At 46.0% G+C, this 19640-nt stretch overlaps 1 protein-coding gene across 1 annotated transcript in view; it reads left to right on the top strand.

Moving 5' to 3' along the window:
* LOC132973023 (ankyrin repeat domain-containing protein SOWAHC) overlaps nucleotides 1–19640 on the top strand; it is a 58313-nt gene that overhangs the window by 30126 nt on the left and 8547 nt on the right. The window contains exons 8-9 of the mRNA XM_061036219.1: nucleotides 10133–10225; nucleotides 13866–13938. Of these exons, the coding sequence (XP_060892202.1) occupies nucleotides 10133–10225; nucleotides 13866–13938 (166 nt within the window). The remainder of the gene's footprint in view (nucleotides 1–10132; nucleotides 10226–13865; nucleotides 13939–19640) is intronic.

Here is a 19640-nt window from a genome sequence, read left to right as displayed (position 1 = left end):
TTATTGATTTAATTTAGTCAATTAGTAATTACTGACTAAAATTGCACATAATTTTAGTTGACGAAAATAGAAGATATTTTAGTCAACAAAATCAGACGCAAGCTTTTATTTTTATTATCAGAAGCTCTAGGGGGCGGGGCTTCACGAACCTGCAGACTCCAGGCTCCAGGCTGCACATTGTTGCACTCACCACACACACACACCTTTGATGAAGTATGCTATGGTTTACAATACTTTTAGAACAGCTGAAGGGGGACGTGATAATCGTCACTTGTAATGTAGTTTTCTTTTCGTCACATTTTCGTCAATTAGATGATGAAGTAATATTATTTATCAAATCGTCAAATAGCGGAGTTTCGTCTCGTCATCGTCATAGTTGACTAATTTAAAAAGACCTTCGTCAACAAATATTTTCGTCATTTATTTTGTTGACGAAATTAACACTGCTTGGTTTGTAAAGAGTCATAGTTATTCTGTCTCCATGTGCTAATAATCAGATATGTTCATTTACAGACAAACTGAATTAATTTTGTTTCTCGTCCTTTTTGGTTTTCTGCTCTCGTCAGGATTTCATCTCGGTGAGTCAAACGATTCAAACGGTTCTGTTTTCGATAAACAATGACTTTTAATGTGTCTTGAAAGTACAGCAGCAAGTTAGAAAATGTCCTTTTACATTTTTAAAAACACAACCTGAGGTCAGGTTCTGCCGACCTATCAGAGCAGAGCATGGAGCAAAGTTGTAGGACACGCCCACCCAGGCAGCTCTATCAAGGACACGCCCACCCAGAACCTCAGTCAAATGTCTCTGCAACTGCAAACAGAGCTGGCAGAGGAGAGTGGGGAGGGGGGCCTTAAAGAGACAGCAGCTGAAATGAAGCAGTTCAGGTCGAGGCAGAAATGAGGGATATTACTGACGCCAGTATCAGATGAATAAGGAGGTTTAGACCTGCAAATCTCACAACACTACTCAATAGGTGTCCCAGACTGACATCATTTATGGTGACACTGATTTTAATAGATCACTTTTAAGAAATCTCAGAATCAAAATAACAAGTTACCTCAAAGGGTTCAAAAATCTTTCCAACAAACAACCTCTGTGATGGAATTCATTTTTGTAATTTAGAGATTTTATTGTTGGTCAGTTCTTTGTTAAATCAAGAACCTCCATTGTGGTCTGATTTCAGAGGCTGATTGTTGTGATTGACAGTTCAAACAAACAGGAAGCGTTCGGATTAACCTGATTGGCTTCCTCTTATCAGCAGCTCAGTGATAAGTCCGTCCTCTAATGGCTAAAAGTCCGTGTCAGAGAAAACAATTGGCTTAAGGAAATTAAAACATTTAAAGAGGCGTAAAGTTAGTAATCTTCTTATGAATGAATAAAAGACTGAAAGGAGGAGGGAGGAATATCCTGTTAGTTTGGATCAGAAGCTGCTGAGACAGGAGAGGAAGAATCACAAAGTGAGACAGATCAACTATATCAGAGGAGATGTGAATGATTAAACGTTTGTTCTTAAATGAGGTTTGAGATTCAGCACAATCCTTTTTAAAGACATTAAACTTTTTTTCTATCATTTTAATGATGATCTCTTATGTTGGTTTACTTTAGGGATCCGGGCACACTTGACCCTGAAGTCAAGTTCATTTAATCAGTGTGAACACCAATGTTCTGTACTCGGGTACTGAGCCTAAGTCCCCCTAAGAGGTGGTCTCGGGTACGATTCATCTGTATTCAAGTATGGTCTGCGGGAGATGTGGGAGATGTGTTTAGCCAGCTCTGCATCGGTCTGTAAACCTTTCTGTGTGTTAACGCAGTTCAAACATGTTCAGGTCTTTGACTCGATGTGGAGCAGTAAAATAATCGTAGTGACAACACACACTTGGACAAATAATCAGATGCGACAAGCCTTGAATCAGGCCACGCCCCCGATTGTTCTGGTGTAATTACAATATAACGTGTAGCCAGCCTTAAAACACGCTGACAAGTTTAAATAACTCACTTTGTTTCTCTCTCTCTGCTGACCTGTGTGATGTAAACCTGCCGAACACAAAGGGGGTAAGTCGTCTCTTCTTTTTGTCTGCGTTATCACAAAACATCGACACAAACACGCCGACTTCATCTTTACAGTAATCAGCTCTGCAGTGACATCACACACAGACCTCCCCTCCGTCTCTCCGTCTGCTCAGCGACTCGGCTGTTCAGACGTCTGAGCCTCTTTGAAGAGTGTGTGTGTGTGTGTGTGTGTGTGTGTGTGTGTGTGTGAGTGTGTGTGTGTGAGTTGATGTAAATGCAGGTCATGTAAATGAGATTCGCGGAGACGTCCATTTTTGTGGCATGTTTGTGTACAAAGCGAACAGTGAGGAGGTGTTGTGCGTGGCATGTCGTCCTCTGTTCGGCGAGGCTGACAGCTGCGAGCAGGAAACACCTGACAACACGCTAAACACCGTCCTGCTACACAACACCTGCTCAGGTATTTATAGCAGCTCTGTTTACAGACGTCGGCAGGATGGGTAATATTAGGAGCATGGACGGACTACTGAGCGGGTTTACAAGGCATGAGCGACAGGTCCAGGATGGACGTCCACAAAGACACGAGTCCACAGAGGAAACAGAGAGGCTAAACAAAGACAACAACGAGAACACAGAAACAACTACAAAAAGACACAAAGCTAGAAGAAGACTGGATGCTTGGTTGATGCCTCCCTCTGGGTCCGGGGGTCTTTAGCTGCTAGCTTAGTGTTAGCATGTTGTCTCTGCAGGGAGTGATGTCCTGGGCACAGTTTACACTTCACCCTCACATTCTTGTTCTTCCACACAACACATTTTACTCCACGCCTGAGGCCTTGTTGTTTTTAATCCGTCTGTGATTTATCTGCTGGACGCTGCAGCAGGAAGGAGAGGTCATGCTCATTATGAAGCGGTGTGATGGTAGCGTCCGGGCAGACACTGGGGGGATGTGTAATGATAGTGTAATTACATGCTAATTAATATTAAAGCAAACAGTCGGCCTGCAGGGAAGCTGCTCGGCTCCTCGGCTGATAAGAGAAACTGATGTTAACACAATCAGCGACAAGATATTCAATTCACACCAACGTCTCCTTGCTCTCCATCCGCTCGATTTTCTAGAAGACCAGATTTCACGGCTTTGAAGCGAGGAGGACAAAAACAACCAACTTGTGATGATTATAAAGAGTACATCATGAAACAAACACAGAGAACTACAAAGATATATAGAACTACAAAATGTCACTAAGAGATTTTAATAGACTAAAAAACAGACCAAAGAATTATCACAATAACAGCAAAAAAAAAACATAAAATGACCAAAAAGAGACACAAACTATCTGCAGAGAGACAAAAAAACAACTCATAAGAAACTTAACGTAGCACAAAAACAGCAACTTAAATGCCCAAGATGGATGGAGAACTGGCTGTAAAGAGATTTAGACCATGGCCACAAAGATGCACAAAACTTCTGAGTAAGAGTAAAAAGAGAGAAAAAACACAAACTTTGGAGAGACACAAAGAAACAAAACAGCTACGAGAAATGACAAAAAGAGACAAAAACACAAGAAACTAAGGGTGCACTCACACAAGGTCATCCGAACCGCACCTAATCCCGCTTCACCCCTAAAGTCCAGTTTGACCAGTGAGAGTGCTCCGTACACTTCCTCGTCCCTGGCCCAGTTTGAAGAGGTGTTCTTCAGCACGGTACACTTCATGCACGAGCACAAACACGGTTACACAACGTGGTCAGCCTTCATTCAGGAGAAACCCCGGAGTGTTCTGTATCTGACTAGCATGACTCAGAATAAGACAAAGTCAGTAAAGGAGCTGTCATGTTCTCTGATGTGCGGCCGCAGACTCAACCTTGAGTCCCTGTCCGACTGTCTTGTAAACTGAACACCCTTCATGATAACATAAAGTCATGCATGAGGAATGGGGACAATCTGGCTTCAGGACGGTACGGGACAACTGGGCCGAGTGTGAGTGCGCCCTAAATGACAGCAACGTTGACCAAAAGCTCCAAGAAGAGACAAAGAATGTGAGACAAAACGGCTACAAATCACACAAATGGCTGCAAAGAGACGCAAAGATGTGTTGTTTCACTACAAAGTCACACCGCAAACTACCAGCCTGGTGTCTATACTTGCTATAGTTGCTTTTCCTTATCCCTGTGCACAAAGGTTGTTATGAAAACGTTGTCGTCTGAACTCTGAACTTTTTTGTTTTCATCCTGGTGGCGCAACTCCACAGATCAACTCCACAGAAACACAAGACGACCACAGAGAAATAAAAACAGATTGAATCATTCCAGCTTGATTTCAGGACGATGAAGTCGCTCACTGATTGTTTCTACAGCTCTCTGCGTCAGAGAGTTTGTTCTGTGTTAGCAGTGTTTGGATCTGTGATTGTCCTCATGTTCTCACAGCAGCTCTGTCTCCACTCGTCTCAGCATATGTTCAGAAAAACTCAAAGTGTCTAATCCAATGAGAGAGGCTCCACATATGGTGGATCTGTGTCTGCTTTGAAAACTCTCCACTGAAGCCAGCACCCGAATTTCACACGGCATTATGGTGAGCTTCCTATTCTAAAGGAGCGCTCCATATGGCCTCTCTTGATGCGCCTCCTCCCCCTCCTGCTAAAAAGGAGCAGTAGGAGGACCTCTCCTCCTCTCCCCCCCCTCCTCCTCCTCTTCCTCCTCCTCCTTCATCCCCCTCTTCCCCTCAGCTGCATGGACCTCCCCGTGCAGGAATAACAACATCAATGGTGTGACCCTCGAGCCAGTTGAGAGTGTTACACTCCTTTTCATGCTCCACTTGATCAAAACGGAGGGAGTGAAATCCACGCCTCTTTTGATGTTCTGTTAGCGTGTTGCTTTCAGCTGAGCGGCGCTGACTCTCTGCCCATCGCTCCTGAGACACGGCAAGGCCGACAGACGCCCGATGACTGTTGGCGGGCTGTTTGCAGTTTGTGCTGGGTCACTGTGATGCCCCCCTCCTGTATGTGTTACAGGATGATGAATTGGCTGTTTAATGGAGGCTGGAGTGTCCTGCTGAGGCGGACAGGTGTCCGTCATGTCAGCACCGTGTGAAAGTGTTTCCTGCAGAGACTGTTGGTCACTGTTCAGACTCTCTGCTGTTTAAACGTCCACAAGTTTTTCCATGGAAACAGCCTGAATAGAAGAAGTTCCGCCTCTGATTAGGCACATAGCCAATCATTGATTTGGATTTTGGGGTGGCCAATCAGATTGCAAGGGGGGCCCATGCCACCCCTGGCTAGCCTTCTGGACTGGCTGTGGGACAATCTTTTTAGCACGCTTTTCTTCGGCTGTTGGATGTTGGGGTTAGACATTTTAACATGGGGCTCTATGGGGACTGACTCACTGCAGGAGACAGACTCTAGTGGACACTGGAGGAACTGACTAGACTCACAGATGACATAAAATAACAAAGTGGAACATAGAAAAAACCAAACATCCAAACTTTGACAGAATAAAAAAAAGCGAGTGTGTGTGTGTGTGTTTGTGGGACTCAGTTTGAGTCCAAACAATCTCACTCGGTGTCGGAAGAGGCCGGCAGGGGAGGCGGGGTTCAGTTAGCACCTGCTAATGAAAACTATGGCTGTTAAAGCAACCTGACATCATGACACCCCCCCCCCCCCCCCCCCCCCCCCCCACACACACACACACACACACACACACACACACGCACGCACACACACACACACACACTCAGACCCCTCAGTGGTCAGTCAGTATCAGCACGCCAACACTACGGTGACCCTGAAGGTCAATTGCTAGGACATTTCACTAGATAAAAAACATTTAACAAAAAATAATATTTCAAGAAAATCAATTTTTAGAAAAGCAAAAAAAAAAGTGTTTTTTTTAATTTCATGAAATGTTTTTGCTATTGACCTTCAGGGCCTCCTATGACACACCTCGCCAATATAAAGCTCCTTTAACCACCCTGAACCCCCCTGATGAACGTGTCCTGCTTGTTCTCACGCTGAAAATTAGACGGGTGGAAAACGGCGTTCACTTTGTCTGATCCCATTTACAGCCACAACATGAGCCCTGAGAGGGACGGCGTCCGGAGAGCTCGCACATGGAGAAAACCTGTCTCAAAATAATCACAGCCACGTGCTAAAACCTGTCCTTTCACCGCCAGGTCGGAGGCGGTGAGCGGAGACGTGCAGGGAGAATAAACGAGAAAGATGAAATCAGAGGTCGATTCAGACGGATGAAACACTTTAAATAGAAAACATGAGAATACCACGAGGTGTGTTTGACCTGCAGCACGCACACACACTTGATGTCTGCCGTTACCGTTAATCACTGCGAGTTGAATCAGTCTGTGATGAGTCATCATGCTCCTGAAAGCACAATGGCCCTCACTTATCAAACGTACGTACGGCATAAAATGGGTGTACGGTCATTTCAATGCAAAGTTCAGCACTTATCAATTTGGACGTAAGCGGAGGAGGGTACGCTCAAATCCCACGCCAGGTCTCAGCTCGTGTACACACGTTTTCAACTCAGTGTGGACTTGCAGTGCAGCGAATCTGTCTGTGTCGGAGAATAATTACATCATACTATAACAGTGCTTGTTAAGACAGGCAGATAGAGGTTCACAGATTTACTGTTAGATAAGATATCTAAAATGTATTTTATATTACGCTTCACCTCAAACGATCTCTGTAGGCTACATTGCTTTTTAAATAATGTTGAGCAGCGCGAGCTGTCAGGTGATTTATTTAGTTGTGTGTTTTATTTGATTAATTTTTGTTTGTTTAATCGATTTACTTTAAAGATTAAAGATTATAGAGGCTGCTTTCAGTAAATACATGTTAAACGTTCAGCGCACAGGAATATCACTGCAGAAAATACTGAGACAAATTAAAACAGAAAAACTAAAAACAGTTACTTTAAAAGGACATAAAAACTTCCAGAGGATACTAAATACAACTTTTAGCCTCTTGGGCCTGACATTGAGGCTGAACCGACGAAAGAAGCCACTCGCTCCTCGATCAGGGATTATTGCAGGTGGGGTACGGCTGTAGCCTCCAGTCCGGGTGCTTCTTCTTTTAAGACCCGCAACACTAGGCTACATTGTAGCGATCGTATGGTCTGACCAGGTTTTTTAAACTAAAAGTATAAAGAAATATATTATAGCCTAGATTATGTACGTTACATATCAAATTAAATTAAATATTAAAAACTCTGCTGGAGTTCGGTTATTCACACCATCGCTGTTGAGATTTCCATGCAGGCGCATTTCTTCTGAAGCTCTTTAATCCTACATTTCAGGCTGCCAGACAACACAATGTTATTCCTCTTTTCTCTGTTATGGTGTCACTCAGGTCATATCTCGTTTCTCTTCTTTGCCATGTTACGTATCTCCATGCCATAAACTCTGGGGGTGATGACCGCTAAACCGTGAATAAATAGGGGCGTGGTATTTAAATGACGATCATTTCCAGCCGCCACACTTATCAACACCCGGTCATGCGTACGCTGTGATCAGCCAGATACGTATGTTTCATAGGTCCCACGTGGACCCTGTCGTACGATGATTTCTACACCTAAATCTGTGCTGGTTTTGACACCAGATTGATAAGTGAGAGCCAATGACTCTATGAGGACATTTATATCAGTGTGTGTGTGTAAACTTTTGAATGTGTCTTCTTCTCTTTCTAACCCTCGGACACGTCCAGTTTGTAAGTTCATCACCTTCTCTCTGTACTGTAGTTACTGTGTTAGCACAGACTGTTAGCGCTAGCATCTTTAGGTATTGTAACTATGGCAACATTTACATTTCAAATCGCTACATTTAAATAGTAAAGTGCGATTAATCACATTTCATTCGCTTCATATCCTTCCTTTTTGTACCAGATAGTTTAGTATCCTATCATACCGTAATGTTTGGTTTGAGTTTCTTATTTGTTTTGTTTTGTAATCTCTCGTATCGTTTTGTGGAGTTTGGATTGTAGCCTACCGTGTGTGCCGTCACTTTAATATAAGTTGTGTTTCTGACAGAGTTCTGTTTAAAGTCCCAACAGCAGAGACAGTTTATTTATTATTTGTCATGATTAGAAACGTTAACGAGCAGATTTAGGAGAGAATCAGCAGACCAAACATCACGACATGTTTCTGTGTTTTCCTCTTATGTGTGAAATTAACTTTGTGTTAATGAACTCATCTCATCGTCCTCCACACACACGCACGCACACACACAGACACACACACAGACACAATACACACACACACAGACACAATACACACACACACGCTTCTCTGTAATAATAATAGGAGCTTTAATTCTGTGCTAAAGAGAAAGCATTCAAGGACAGTTATCCCATCTCCATTAACACTCATCACTAATCTCTTTATTTAACGTGTTCACATCCGTCTGTTTAACTGTGTGTGTGTGTGTGTGTGTGTGTGTGTCTGTCTATCTGCCTGTCTGTCTGTCTGTGTGTGTGTGTGTGTGTGTGTGTGTGTGTGTGTGTGTCTGTCTGTCTGTCTGTCTGCCTGTCTGTGTGTGTGTGTGTGTGTGTGTGTGTGTGTCTTTGTGTGTCTTTGTGTGTGTCTTTGTGTGTGTGTGTGTGTGTGTCTGTGTGTCTGTCTGTCTGTCTGTCTGTCTGCCTGTCTGTCTGTGTGTGTTTGTGTGTGTGTTTGTGTGTGTCTTTGTGTTTGTCTTTGTGTGTGTGTGTGTGTCTGTGTGTGTGTGTTTGTGTGTGTGTGTGTGTCTGTCTGTCTGTCTGCTTGTCTGTCTGTGTGTGTGTCTTTGTGTGTGTTTTTGTTTGTGTGTGTGTGTGTGTGTGTGTGTGTGTGTGTGTGTGTGTGTGTGTGTGTCTGTCTGTCTGTGTGTGTGTCTTTGTGTGTGTCTGTCTGTCTGTGTGTGTGTCTTTGTGTGTGTCTGTATGTGTCTGTCTCTGTGTGTGTCTTTGTGTGTGTGTTTGTGTGTGTCTGTCTGTCTGTATGTGTGTGTGTCTTTGTGTGTGTCTTTGTGTGTGTCTTTGTGTATGTGTGTGTGTTAAATCTGTTTAAACTAATTAAGCGTGAATTCGCTTCAAAGCCGTTTCTTGCTCTAATGCTCATCTCTCTCTCGCTCTCTCTCTCTCTCTCTCTCTCCGTGTGTCTGTAAAACGTCCTCTGATGTTCTCGCACATCTGGATCACTTCGGTCTCGATGTTTCATCCTGCCGTGAGACGTCGGAGCTTTAGTGGCGTATTAAGGCCACCGTAGGTTAAAAATAAATAACGGAGAGAAAGGAAGGGGGGTTAGAATCAGGAACAAAACTCTCTGTTTAAATATAGCAGACAGAAAAAGGTCACACATGTTCAGGATGTTCTGTGGGATAACATCAGAGAGCGCAAATAAATAAACGGATAAAGAATCATTAAATGAGGAGCCGCACGGCGTGTGTGGTGTCAGCAGGTTTCTCAAAACGGACAAACTGAAGCAACCGTGGAGCCGTGTTCTCATAATTTAATGACATTAAAGGAAGAATGTGCGACATGTTCTCCATAAATAAATCTTAAATCAAGTCTATCCTGTGTAAATGTGTCTCTGAGTCATGACTGTCTACAATGAGTGAGAAGCTCGAGTCCGGCTGTGTTGTTGTCAGAGTCGTGTTTACATGGATGGGACGGCCGGCTCCTCCCCTTGTGTATAAAAGCTGTTTTAGTGAAGGACTAGAGAGAAGAAGAAGAAGATACTCACTGATTATTTGGATGTTAGTAAGAGTTTTTAGATCACGCTCATTTTGGGTTAATTTACATGCATTATGAAGCTATGAGCTAACTAAAGAGCGCTAACATTAGCATGCTGACACACCAATACAGGACACAGGTGATGTGAAGCTACTGGATTAAAAGTCGTACATTCTTCCTTTAAGTATTCAGAATATTCAGGTTTTATTGACTTTTAAAAATGTAAGTATTCCTTTTTTAATTTTGAGTAAAAAAAAACAACCTTACTAACTGAGAATATTATTAATTAATAAAGAGAACATTAAAATGACCCCATACTTTAAATCGGAAGAAAAACTGTTCTCACTCTCACGTGTGCGTGTGTGTGTGTGTGTGTGTGTTTGCGTGTGTGTTTGCGTGTGTGTGTGTTTTCAGACAGCTCTCCACTGGGCAGCCAAGCAGGGCTGTCAGGAGGCGGTGGACGTGATGCTTTGCTCCGGAGCCGACGTCAACGCCAGATCGGTGAGTGTGTGTGTGTGTGTCAGGACCCGTCATGCACTTTAATAAGATCAGCCCGAGCTCCGCTGCATAAACAATCACAGAAAACATCTCGATGTGTCTTCAGCTCTTCAACAAACATTTTGCATAAAAATTTAAAGGGACAGTTTGACATTTTCTGGAGTCGATAACCGAGAAACTGGTTTATGTAACTCTGACACCTAGTGTTTAAAATGGGTACTGTAGTCTAAATTCTAAACATTGTAGAGAGCTGTCTCCCCCCTCCTCTCTACAGTCGATGCTCACACAGGTTGCCATGTGGTGGACACTGAAGCTTCAGTGTTTATCCAGCTCTGCATCGGCCTGTAAACCTTTCTGTGTTCTAACCTCTCTCCATTTTTCAAAAGCATCTCCAATATTGATCCTAGTTTGAGCTGTTTCTGCTAGTTTCAGCTTATTAGAAACATGCAGAGGCTTTTTAGGTCGGGTACAATCACTTCTATCTGAACCAGCTTTCTTGCCCACTTCCATCGCTGCAACACCTGTTGGTTTGACCTGATAACTGCTCTCATATCTGACAAACTGAGGGGCATCCAAAACGGACATGTGGGGGTGACTTAAAACCGCCTACCTTCTCTGGTCCAAACAAATCCAGAGCATTCAGGACCAGAATCTAAAGTTAGAAGGAGGACATACTGGCTGCTGCATTGTTGTCAGAGAAGCCAGCACTTCAACAGAGCATGTTTCCTTAATGTCTGATCATATAGTAAGCTCACTTTATCATTTCACTCACTACACATTTTACTGGTTAGACCTTTAACAACACCCTAAAATATCATCACTGTTCAAAACACTCACATATTAACACCAGTAGTCTCTCTGTACTGGTTTAATGAGTTTGTTTCTCTTGGTGAGCCTTCACACGCACACACACACTCACACACACACTGAAGAGTCAGTGGGGGCTTTTTGATTATCCAATTACATCATTCCTGCTCTCATTTAACCCTGAGCTAACATACAGTGGACTTCCCATGAGGCCTTTCACCTCCGATTACCCCACCAGCCACTCAGGTTCACAAGGTTAAACCACTTGACTTGATGTGGTGCAGACCGCCGTCTGTTTCTCTTTAGCGCCGTGGTCGGCGTTCTCTCAGTGTTAATCTTCTCATCTCGGGCTCCTCGTGCTGGAGATCGTGGTTAAACGCCAGCAGAGCAAAGCAAAGCAGACAAGTCACTCATTGGCTCCGTAACCACATAATGAACTTTTTGTCTCTGATCGTTAAGGAGGTAATGGCTCAGATGAAAAGAGCCTCAGCTCGAGCAGCGGCTAATCAAAAATCAATAATCCATATAAAAGCATTAAAAGGAGAAAAACAGCTCGCTGTCGGCGCCGCTTTGGGTCCACTGAGCTTCATGTGCTGGTCCATCAGACTCTCCTCGAGGAGTCGGGGAGTCTCTCTCCATCCTCAGCCTGCAGAGCTGAACAGGAAAATCACCTTTAGATGAAAGACACAGAGCAGACGTCTGCAGCCAGATGCTGAAGAAGGAGTCAGGCTCCTCTATGTTTCACTCGTGTGTTCGTTTAGATTCAAAATGTTTGCATGAGTCGTCCATGATCAGGTCATTTATATTCACAGTCTGAATGAAGGATAAATCAGGAACATGTTTAAGAGTTAAAATCATTTAGTTTAAAGATTATGAACAAGGTTGACTAAAAATACTTTGTCTCTTTTTTCCCTCCCTCTTCATCCTCCTCTTGGTCCTCCTCCTGGTCCTCCTCCTGGTCCTCCTCTTGGTCCTCCTCCTGGTCCTCCTCCTGGTCCTCCTCTTGGTCCTCCTCCTGGTCCCCCTGGTCCTCCTCCTGGTCCTCCTCTTGGTCCTCCTCCTGGTCCCCCTGGTCCTCCTCCTGGTCCCCCTGGTCCTCGTCCTGGTCCTCCTCTTTGTCCTCCTCCTGATCCTTCTGGTCCTCTTCTTTGTCCTCCTCCTGATCCTTCTGGTCCTCCTCTTGGTTCATCTCTACGACAGCATGTAAGTGAGTTTCTGAAGACAATTCGTAGATCTGAACTGAATATAGCTCTCACAAATCTTCACTGCAGTCTGTGTGTGTGTGTGTGTGTGTGTGTGTGTGTGTGTGTGCGTGTGTGTGTGTGTGTGTGTGTGTGTGTGTGTGTGTGTCTCTGATCTCTCTCCTGCTGCTCTCGTCTCTCTGCAGGGGGTAAGTATGTTTAAAGCTCCTCAACATGTTACAATTCACTTAGCAGACGCTTTTATCCAAAGCGACATACATCAGAGATTAAGTACTAATCCATTCATACACCGCCACAGGAGCAGAGGGAGCAATGCGGCCTGCTCTCTCACTGCTCCAGGACTAACCGGGCCTGAGCACGGTTACCTCTTGGACAAACGTCGTAATACAACACATTCATGGCTTCATGTGATCATGAAGCGTGTTCAGTTTATAAGACAGGGACACGTTTGAGTCCACGTCCGTACATCAGAGAACATGACAGCTCCTTTACTGACTTTGTGTCTTATTCTGAGTCATGTTAGTCAGATACAGAACACTCCGGGGTTTCTCCTGAATGAAGGCTGACCACGTTGTGTACCCGTGTTTGTGCTCGTGCATGAAGTGTACCATGCTGAAGAACACCTCTTCAAACCGGGTCAGGGACGAGGAAGTGTACGGCGCACTCTCACTGGTCAAACTGGACTTTAGGGGTGAAGCGGGCTTGGGAACAGTACGGATGACCTAGTGTGAGTGCACCCTGAAAGCAGAACGATAACAAATCAATCCAGAACACTTTCTCAAACTCCATCTGACGTGTTCAGAATGTGTGTGCGTGTGTTTGCGTGTGTTCAGAGGATGTGTGTGTGTGTGTGTGTGTGTGTGTGTGTGTGCGTGTGTGCGTGTGTGTGTTTGCGTGTGTTCAGAGGATGTGTGTGTGTGTGTGTGTGTGTGTGTGTTAAGAGGATTGTGTGTGTGTGAGAGCGTGTGGGTGTGTGTATGTGTGTGTTCAGAGGATTGTGTGTGTGTGTGTGTGTGTGTGTGTGTGGTGTCATATTTCAGTGACGATCGTCTCTTTGTCTTCTTCGTTTGTTCACATTAACACCTTCCAGTCCTGGAGGACGAGCCGCCCGTCATCCTGAGCCGCCGTCAGACATGAAACTAACGCTCACAGCTCCGTCAGTCGCACGCTAAACCGAGTTAAATGACAGTAAAGAGGCGCTCTGAAGTCGGTTTGAAGTTGGCGTGAAGTCGGAGTTGATTAAGAGGACGAGTCTGAAGTTTGTCACACGGTGATGCTGAACGAGCCCCGACGACGACTGATGTTTAAAACACAGAATCTGTCAGAGTGCTGTCAGCTGATCACACGCACACACACACACACACACACACACACACACACACACACACACACACACACACACACACACACACACGCTCTCACACACACACACACACACACACACACACACGCACACACACACACACACACACACACACACGCTCTCACACACACACACACACACACACACACACACACACACACACACACACACAAACACACACACTCCCAAACACACTCACACACTCTCACACACACACACACTTGTCATCAGTGTGTCTGTGTGTTAACAGACCATAATACTTTGTGTTTGTTTCCAGGGTTACACGGCGCTCCACCTCGCCTCCATCCACGGACACCAGCACGTCGTCCACGCCCTGATCTACACCTACAGTGAGTCAGTCCACCTTAAATCACTCTGACCAATCAGGTCGCAGCAAACAGACTCAAAGTGGACAAAATGAAAACAAGCTTCACGCTCGTTAACATATTCTATAACTCTAAAACCACTAACGCTGGCCTGAGTGCTACCCACACGTTTAGCTGTGTTGCTCATTCCACTGCTTGTTCCTGCTCTCTCCACCTTTACGTGTGGACAAGGCTTTAACCTCCTTCGTGTGCAGATCAGCAAGTTCTGACCTGCAGTGTGTCGGTATCAGGTGGTCATACTGTGGTCTCCCTATCTCTCTCTCTCTCTCTCTATCTCTCTCCCTCTCTCTCTGTATTTTCCTGTGTTTCTTTCTGCATGGTCAGGTAAGATTATTTAATATTTGTATGAGTGTTGGCTGTGTGATGGACAGATCGTCATCGGGTTCTTCCGTGTTTTTGGGAGGAATGGCGTCCGCCGATACGCCGACTATCCGGCAAGGTGTCCGGATAGTCCCTCCGGACGGCTCCGTTACTGTGGAGGAGGTGTTGCTTTCTGTCGGGGAGCAGGTAGGACATGACAAGCTAAGCTTTGCATCTAAGATGAACAAAGCCGTTGTTGTGTTTCTGAAAACGGAGCCACAGGTACACCAGCTGATCGAGAGCGGTGTGTATCTGGTGTTCCGCCATTTATACCGAACAAGCTGTTAGAGAACGAGCTCCGTCGGTTTGGGAAGTTTGCCAGTGGGTTTAAATCAGTTAGTTTAGGATGTAAAGATCCTAAACTCAAGCATGTGCAGTCTCTGAGGATACAGGTGTTTATGTTTTTAGATTCATCCTCACAGACTCTGGAGGTCTCCTTCAGAGTGAAATACAGTGACGGCTCATACATGGTGTACGCCAGCTTAGGTGAGATGAAATGTTTTGATTGTGGAGACGTGGGTCACAAACGTTTCGCTTGTCAGCATAAGCAGAGTGGGTGCTGCGTTTGTAGGGGTAGATAGTGCTCCTCCTGTTATTGTTGTTTCTTGTAATGTGGAGTCAGTCAGTGTAGATACTGTACATACCCAGAGATAGACACACAGGCTGAGCCTGAGAAGCAGCAGGGCTCTGTAGCAGCAGTAAATCTGAGTAGCTCTCAGTCTGCAGCCGTTAGACAGTGTGAGCTGATGGTTTACAATCAGGACCAGATTATCAGGGGGGATTTTAACTGCAAGTTAGACTTCACTGTAGATAGGATAGGAGAGGAACCACACCCACAGTCATCCCGCTCACTCAGCTCTGTCATCACTCACTTCAATCTGTTGGACACATTCAGGGTCAAACATTCACAGACCAGACAGTACACATGGATCAGGGTCATTAACAACACAGTACGTGCAGCCAGATTGGACCACTGGTTCACTGCACCATCACTCCTGTCGGTTTCTCAGACCACCATTTGGTTAGCATCCAGCTAATCATGTCACCAGGTGAAAGGGTTATATCCTGCTGGCATTTTAACAATAAACTGATACAGGACAGCTTCTTCTGCCAGAGCTTTGGGGCATTCTGGAAACAATGGCAGAACAAAAAAGCTGACTTTGGTTCCCTGAAGCTGTGGTGGGAGGTCGGTAAGGCCCAGATCCGAGTGTTCTGCCAGCAGTACTCTTCTCACTCTACTGCTCGTTTAAAAGCTGCTGTGAAAGACCTCAAGGAAAAAATTAAAGACAATAAGGACGGGTTACATCGGATTTCCGATCCCTCTAATGGTCCTAGGCTGCAGGAGAAGAAGATGGAGCTGAGCGCCTTCCTGCAGGAGAGGGTGAAGGGAGCCCTGGTCAGGTCACGTTTCCTCCAGCTGAAGGACATGGGCGCCCCAAACTCCTTCTTTTTTAACCTGGAGAGGTCAGTGGCTCAAAGGAAGCTGATGTCCTGCCTGAAGCTTCCTGGGGGTCGAGTTACAACAGATCCAGCGGAGATGAGGGGTCACGTCATGGGTTTCTACGCTGACCTCTTCGGTTCAGAAACCTGCGACACTGAGTGTCGGCAGGAGCTACTTGAGGGTTTTCCTCAGCTCAGCCCGGAGGGGCAAGCTGCTCTGGATTGTGAGCTGACCCTGGAGGAGTTAACCACTGCTGTGGGTCAGATGGCATCGGGCAGAGCACCAGGGATTGACGGGCTATCTGCTGACTTTTATAAAAAGTTCTGGAACATTGTTGGAGCTGATCTTCATAGTGTGTTTTTAGAATGTATGTGCAGAGGATCTCTGCCGGTGTCTTGTCAGAGGGCAGTACTCTCCCTACTGCCCAAGAAAGGAGACCTGGCTCTTCTTAAGAACTGGATGTCGGTCGCTCTCCTCTGCGCAGACTATAAGATCCTGTCCAGGACGTTATCCAACAGACTGAAGGACTTCCTGGGAAGTATCATACACACAGATCAGACTTATTGTGTACCTGACCGGTCTATGATGGACAGCATTTTTCTTGTCAGGTATGTTGTTGATTTGTGTAATGTGTATGATGTTGACTGTGGCATTGTGTCTCTTGACCAGGAGAAAGCTTTTGACAGGGTGGATCACTCATATTTGTTTTGTGTACTAAAGGCTTTTGGTTTTGGTGATGGGTTTATGTCTTGGTTGGTTTGTTGTATCAGGGTGCACAGTGTTTGGTGAAGATCGGGGCAGGGCTGAGACGGCCAGTCCCTGTACAGCGGGGGATCAGACAGGGCTGTCCCATCTCCGGCCAGCTGTATAGCTTGGCTATTGAGCCCTTGCTGTACAGGTTGAGGGGCCGACTCAGTAGGCTCTCTTTGCCTGGGTCCTGCGTCATTGAGCGTCCCCCTACGGTTGCTGCTTATACAGATGATGTTAATGTTTTTGTCTCCAGCCAGGGGGATGGTCAATGTCTGCAGGACACCCTTTCCCTTTTCGAGAAGGCAACATCTGCACAGGTGAACTGGGCAAAGAGCGAAGCTCTGTTACTTGGACAGCAGAGGGACTAGGCAGTGCCCTGTCTGCCTGGTGGACTTGAGTGGGGGAGGGAGGGGTTGAAAGTGTTGGGGTTTTTTTTTTTAGGGCTTTCAGAAAAAGAACTGAGAGGGAGTAAAGGAGAAAGTGTGCGTTAGGTTGTCTAAGTGGAAACATCTGCTACCCCAGTTGTCATATAGGGGAAGAGTTCTGGTTGCTAATAACTTGGTCTCCTCGACTCTCTGGCACAGGCTTGCTGCGCTGACTCCACCGAAGGGTCTGATTGAAGACATCCAGAGGACCATCCTGGACTTCTTCTGGTCTGGTTGTCACTGGATCAGGGCAGCAGCCTCTACCTGCCGTTGGTTGAAGGTGGTCAAGGACTCATTGACATTCAGTCTCGAATTGCCTCTTTTAGACACAAAAGACTGCTTTATGACTGTGGTCCCAGCTGGCTGGACACGGCTCGCCTGCTGCTTCGGAAAGCTGGAAGCTGGGGGTATGACCGACAGCTCTTTCTGCTGAGGTCTGAGGAGATGGACCTCAGTGGACTGACCTCATTCTACAGCTCCGTACTGCAGGCCTGGAGGACCTTGCAGATGTCTCGGGTCACAGTCGAGACTCCGGGCATGTGGTCGTTTTTTAATTCCTTTATAAGGACTCACACCCTGCAGTCTGCCAGTTTGATGGTCAGTTTGCAAGAGGCAGGATGCACCAAACTGGGGCATCTGATGAGGCTGACGTCTTTACTTGTGGCCACACTTAGACAGAGGACCAACATCACGATGTCAGTCAGACTGGTCCACAGAGTCCTGGAGGAGGTCTGTGCTGCTCTGTCACACCGGCAGAGGACTTTTGTTATGGTGGTGAGAACATTCGTTCCTGTGTCTTCTCTGTCTCTGCCTTCTAGGAAGGTAATTTTGTCTAATTGTCCGCCGTTTATCAGTGATGACTTTCTGCAAAGGGAGTTATCAAGACACGGGAAAATAGTCTCTCCCATTAAGAAGTTGCCTTCGGGCTGTAAAGCCCCGCAGCTCAGTCACGTGGTCTCACACAGACGTCAGGTCTATATGATCTTAAATAAAATAAATGTGGAGCTTAATCTTGTTTTCAACCTGAGTGTACAAGACTTTGATTATGTGATTTATGTCACTTCTGAAAACATGAAATCTCTTCACTGTAAAAGAGAGGGGCATCTGATCAGAGCATGTCCATACAAAGATGAAGCAGAGGGATCCAGTGCAGGTGGGAGACGGACAGGTGAGCAGACACAGAGTGATGGGAATAAAGAACAGACAGGTGAGGAGACACAGAGTGGAGGAGGTAAGGAGCAGACAGGTGAGGAGGCACAGAGTGGAGGAGGTAAGGAGCAGATAGGTGAGGAGACAGGTGAGCAGACACAAGGTGGTGGGGGGGTTTAAGGAGCAGACAGGTGAGCAGATGGAGGTGGGGAATGGGTCAAGTGTTGACACTGAGCAACAGGCAGCAGTGAGGGGCTGTACTGAACCTGCTGAGGAAGAGATGGAGGCGCCCTGCTCGGCTGCGGCTGCAGTGGCTAACCCAGTCAGTTCTGATAATTTCACCGTGAACCTGCAGCGTAGTTACTCTAAAGTAGTATACGACCGCCAGGCAATTTTTAGTTTTAGGTAAATCAAACAGTTTAAGACTGGTAGATGCGACCACTCTGGACCTTCTACGTAGCCTCGGAATACTACGCCGGCTACATCCAGCAGCCTGTGAAGCAGTGGAGCCTCGTACCAGCGTTGTCCACCAGCGGAGGAGACGGAAGCGGTGTGACCGGAAGCAGAAACGGGGATGCCGAGCGGGGCTAGCAACCAATCTAAAAGCTAACCCGCACAGAACGCCGCTTCCTTCCATCCTGCTTTCTAATGTCCGCTCCCTGGAAAACAAACTGGACTACCTGAAGCTGGATTTAACTGCAAAACGGGAGATGAGAGACTGCTGCACTATATTTCTCACAGAAACGTGGCTGAAACCATCCGTTCCAGATGAGGCAGTTAGCATAGAGGGGCTAACATTATTTCGGTCGGATAGGAGCAGCTCTCTCACTGGTAAATCCCGAGGCGGCGGTGTTTGCATATACACCAACAACAACTGGTGCAACAATGGTGAGATAGTCTCAAGTCACTGCTCTCCTGATGTGACTATAAAATGCAGGCCTTTTTATTTACACCGGGAATTCACTGTTATGATCTTCACAGCAGTGTACATCCCTCCCAGTGTAAACACCAGACAACATCAACTTTCTCAACGACCTCAACAACTACTTTGCAAGGTTTGAGGCACTCAACACCACTCCAGCGAGGAAATCTATTCCTCGCTCCGATGAGCAGCCAATCAGCCTGGACACAGCTGATGCCCGGAGAACCCTGAGGAGAGTGAACACCCGGAAAGCAGCAGGCCCTGATGACATACCGGGACAGGTGCTTAAGGAATGAGCTGACCAGCTGGCTGGGGTTCTCACAGACATCTTCAACACCTCGCTGATCCAGGCTGTGGTACCATCATGTTTAAAGACTGCCACAATTATACCAGTGCCTAAAAAATCCACAATCTCCTCACTCAATGACTACCACTAGCACTAACCACTAGCACTAACCCCTATTATGATAAAGTGCTTTGAGAGGCTGGTAAAGGACCACATTGTCTCCAGACTTCCCCCCACATTCGACCCGTACCAGTTTGCTTACCGCCCTAATCGCTCCACAGAGGATGCTATCTCCTCTGCACTACACCTGGGCTTACAACATCTGGAAGGACA

The sequence above is a fragment of the Labrus mixtus genome, chromosome 4 (genome assembly GCF_963584025.1).
Source record: "Labrus mixtus chromosome 4, fLabMix1.1, whole genome shotgun sequence".
NCBI lineage: Eukaryota > Metazoa > Chordata > Actinopteri > Labriformes > Labridae > Labrus > Labrus mixtus.
The sequence above is the reverse complement of the archived record's forward strand: the minus strand, read 5'-3'. Positions and strand labels throughout refer to the sequence as shown.